The sequence below is a fragment of the Athene cunicularia genome, assembly GCF_003259725.1.
Source record: "Athene cunicularia isolate RWA chromosome 1 unlocalized genomic scaffold, athCun1 chr1_part1, whole genome shotgun sequence".
In the NCBI taxonomy this organism is placed as follows: Eukaryota; Metazoa; Chordata; class Aves; order Strigiformes; family Strigidae; genus Athene; species Athene cunicularia.
The window spans coordinates 92,840,378-92,844,188 of NW_020799091.1; the positions used below are offsets into that span (position 1 = coordinate 92,840,378).

At 44.7% G+C, this 3,811-nt stretch overlaps 1 protein-coding gene across 1 annotated transcript in view; it reads right to left on the reverse strand.

Annotated features, from left to right (window-relative positions):
• Positions 1 to 3,506, reverse strand: part of DIPK2B (divergent protein kinase domain 2B) — a 16,387-nt gene extending 12,881 nt beyond the window's left edge. The window contains exon 1 of the mRNA XM_026856031.1: positions 3,149 to 3,506. Coding sequence (XP_026711832.1) covers positions 3,149 to 3,372 — 224 coding nt within the window. The 5' untranslated portion in view covers positions 3,373 to 3,506. The remainder of the gene's footprint in view (positions 1 to 3,148) is intronic.
• Between the last annotated feature and the right edge of the window lie 305 nt (positions 3,507 to 3,811).

Consider the following 3,811-nt stretch of genomic DNA (forward strand, 5'->3'; position numbering starts at 1 on the left):
TTTTCTTTTCTTTTCTTTTCTTTTCTTTTCTTTTCTTTTCTTTTCTTTTCTTTTCTTTTCTTTTCTTTTCTTTTCTTTTCTTTTCTTCACAAATGTGCTTTGTGATTTAGCTCAAACATATGTGTTCAGGGGAGCTCACATCAGGCAGATACCAGGAAAGAACCACCTCCCACATGCAAGTGGCACATGGATGTGTGAAATCCAGGGCTGAGGGTTAATTTGAGTGTGGATGGAGTGATTTTCTCCACAGAGCTCCCAGGGGAGAGCCATGCGGGCCTGGGAACCCAGCATGGGCCACAGCAGTTCTGTATTTGGTGTCATTTCTGGGCAGCACAGCACCAGCCTGGCACACTTGCTAGATACTTTCAAGAGACATCATCAAGTTGAGCTCTAACAATAATTGACTCTTGTATGAAGCCTTTTAGCTAAGGACCTGAATGTGCTTTAATTAAGACTTTTAGTAAAATCTATGTGAATAACTGAGTCACAGATTACAGATTTTAGATCAACCCAGAACTAAATGTTGAAGAAAACCAAACATTCTTTTTTTCTTTTTCCTGGATGAAATGAAGTATTTTGTTTCAGCCAAAATAATTTTGCTTGCATTTGGAGTTTTATATTTAAAAAAAAAAAAATTAAGTCTTAAAACCAAACATAAAGAAATGCCATATAAAACCCCATGAAATTGAAGCATTCTAGCTTTTTCAGACTTCCTTCCCGTTACTTTTGGTCAAAGCTCATCATCAGCGTTGGCACAAATCTGCAAATAGTTTTGGTGAGCTCAATTTCATAGTGTTTTGAAAATCTAATATTTTACTTAAACTTTTACTGCACTCTCAGGACAGTTGGTAGGCAGGCTCTGATATTCTCATTTACAGATGGATAAAGTTGGGCAAAGATAAGGAAAGTAAAGAACGTTAGAGCACAAGCTGAGTCACCAGACGTTCTGGGAACAAACCCCACATCTTACTCTTTAGTTGAGTGTGAATGTATGTCACAGCTCCTGGAAATGATGGAGAATTAACGAAGCGTGTTCTAATGAGGATTAACACTGAGAAGCACCAAGTGCCATCCACCTTTGTGAACATGTGAAAAGGTACAAGGGGTGGATCAAAGAGCGTAAGTGCCACTGAAATTTCCCCTGTTTAACCTTCCACTTGCCAAAATATCCTGGCTGCTCAAGAAATCAAGTGGGAGAACAAATTTAACCCCTGCAAAGAAAAACCTGAAGCTGACTGGCTGCTCAGGAAAACATTTTTAAAAGTTACCCTTACCAAAGCGCTCAGAGCAGAACTGTCATCACATATGTGTGCTGCGTTGCTTGTGGAAGTCGGCTGTGGGCTCACAGGAGAGAAAAAAAGGTGTCCGGTTCAGGAAGCCCCGCTACTTTCTATGAGACAGAAGCATTGTGCTCCCACAGGGTTGCAGCTCTGCTCCCCCTGACCTCACTCAGACCCTGTGCACACCCGCACCCCTTTCCCGCTGTCCGCTGGAGGAAAGCCAGCACGGGGCCCTCTTGCTTTTGCTCACGTAGCACCTCTTCCCCGTGCCCTGGTGCAGCATGCGACTGGCACCGGCCAGCCAAAGGCAGCGGTTGCTCGCTGCAGAAGGCTACTGCTATTTTCGGCATGGCTGAAGGAAGCTGCAAGACCCCAAACCTCCCCAGCGGCTAAGCGGGAGTAACCGAAACGGTGCACCTGCAACAAGCTGCAAGCACGGAAGCTGCTTTGTACCTGAGGCAAGTCTCTAAAAACCCTGCACAGATGAGTGGGAAAGGGGCTACAGCAGCTTGGGGCATGGCACAGGAGCCAGGTCCTGTGCCGCCCTGCTGCAGAGAGTAAAATGTAGGGCATCCCATACCCTGAATACACCCCCCTCCCCTGCAGACCCACACCAGCCTGTGTCAGTCCTGCCTTTTTGGGACAGGAGCCTGCACTGGGATGGGAGAAAGCCCGCACTGCTGGGCTGATCCTTCCTAGTGACACTGCACCTTACCGCATGCCTTGGTATGAGCTGGGGGAAGCAGAAAGCCAACAGGGCAAAGTGCGGAGGCCTGGGACCCTCTGTGTGCCACAGCAAGGGATGCCCTGGCATAGCAAAGCCACACGCTGCCTTTTTCCAGTTGCAGTAAGGGAAGGATGAATGTTTGGTATTACAAGTCCATCCCAGACAAACCATTATGGTTTTACTATGCTACATTTTATAGGATAGTTTAAGATAAAAATGGTGATTTGTCCAATATAATACTCCTTACATCATAGCATTAAAAATACAATTTTACTATAATCATTTCTTCTCCCCCAGGCTTTTATATCTATAAAAGAAAGTGCATATGGCTCTATAAATCATATCAGACCCAATAAACCCTTCTTCTGCTAAGCACTGCCTTTAACTTTCTCCTCAAATACACTGGCAACGTTTTCCTTGCTGTCGTCAGATATGCTCTGCTTTTGAACCTAAAACTGATTGGATCAGTCTGACGACTGCTTGGACAGCATATGTCTCATCAGCTTCGAGGCAGATGCAATTTCTACCTCTGCTTTCAAGTTCTCACAGAAACCTTCCAAAAACATACTAATAATTTAGCCTCATCTATTTTCGAATGCGTAGGTCCTTGTGCCTCAGGCAGGTTTAGATCCTTTTTGATCTCTAGTTAATACGCACGTGAAATTCTGCACATTTGTGTTGTTGCACCTGGTACAAAATTATACAGCATGTTTATATGTTTGTAGTTAACACAGTCCATTGAGAGCACACAAAGCTAAACCCCCTTTGCCTTTACTCAGTTGCTCATAACAATATATTTCCAGTACATCTAAAGAAGCTGATTTCTTCCTTCCCTCTTCCCTTCCCCCACCACTACCTTGAATAGTTTTGGAGCCATGTTCTATGCAGAAAGTTTTGCCTTTTACTCCTGCCTTCAAATTATAATTCAGGGCTGAAGTCTGATAATGCTTGTGTGGCTTTAAAAGGAAAGAGACAAAGCAGCAGCTTATAGACATTAATTAAAATATTAGGCGCTGTAATGGCAACCGGGTGCTAAGTTACTCTTTGCATTGTCGTTCATTAAAGTACTTGGAAATACTAACAGGCAACTTTCAAGTTACTATGCAGAATGCTTTAAAAATTACTGTGCTGAATTTCTGACCTTATTTCTTCTTTAAAGAATTTCTTGCAAATGGATGTCCCAATGCAGGCGTTGCATTTATCAAGTCCCAGGAAAGTCCGGCCAAAACTGTAGCTGGGCTTGATGTGGGGTGCAGACGGAGAAGCTGTTGCTGCTGTGGAAGGGTTACAGCTCAGAGCCAAAACCAGGAGCAGCATCAACGAATCTGCAACTCTGGAGCAAAGGCAACATATCCAGCGCCCCATCTACAGTAGCGGAGAGGTCTGCCTTTTGCAAGTTACCCCTCTCTATGCTTTCAGTCTCTTTTTGATGACCTCAGCCTGCAGTGGTGAGCCCCGAAACACAGCAAGGCACACTGGATGCGGGAGACCCTGCTGCAGTCCCCATCCTGCCAGCTGGTCACTGGCTCTATCTGCTTGAGGTTTGGGTGGGAAAGATATGATGTGGGGTGGGGAGAAGGAAATACATGGAGGATGCAGATAACTTGGGTTGCCATGGTTACCTTTCCTTTACTTGGTGCAGCTGCTTCGGCCCCTGCTGACCCTCCCATCAGCCGACTTGGAAAACAACACGAAGAAATGCTCATCTGCACTTTGTGCAGACAAATGAAGGATATCCTGTAGCTGGAGCAAAGGGCATATGCGGGACACTTAGTAAAAATTGATTTGGAAGGAATAATAGTGT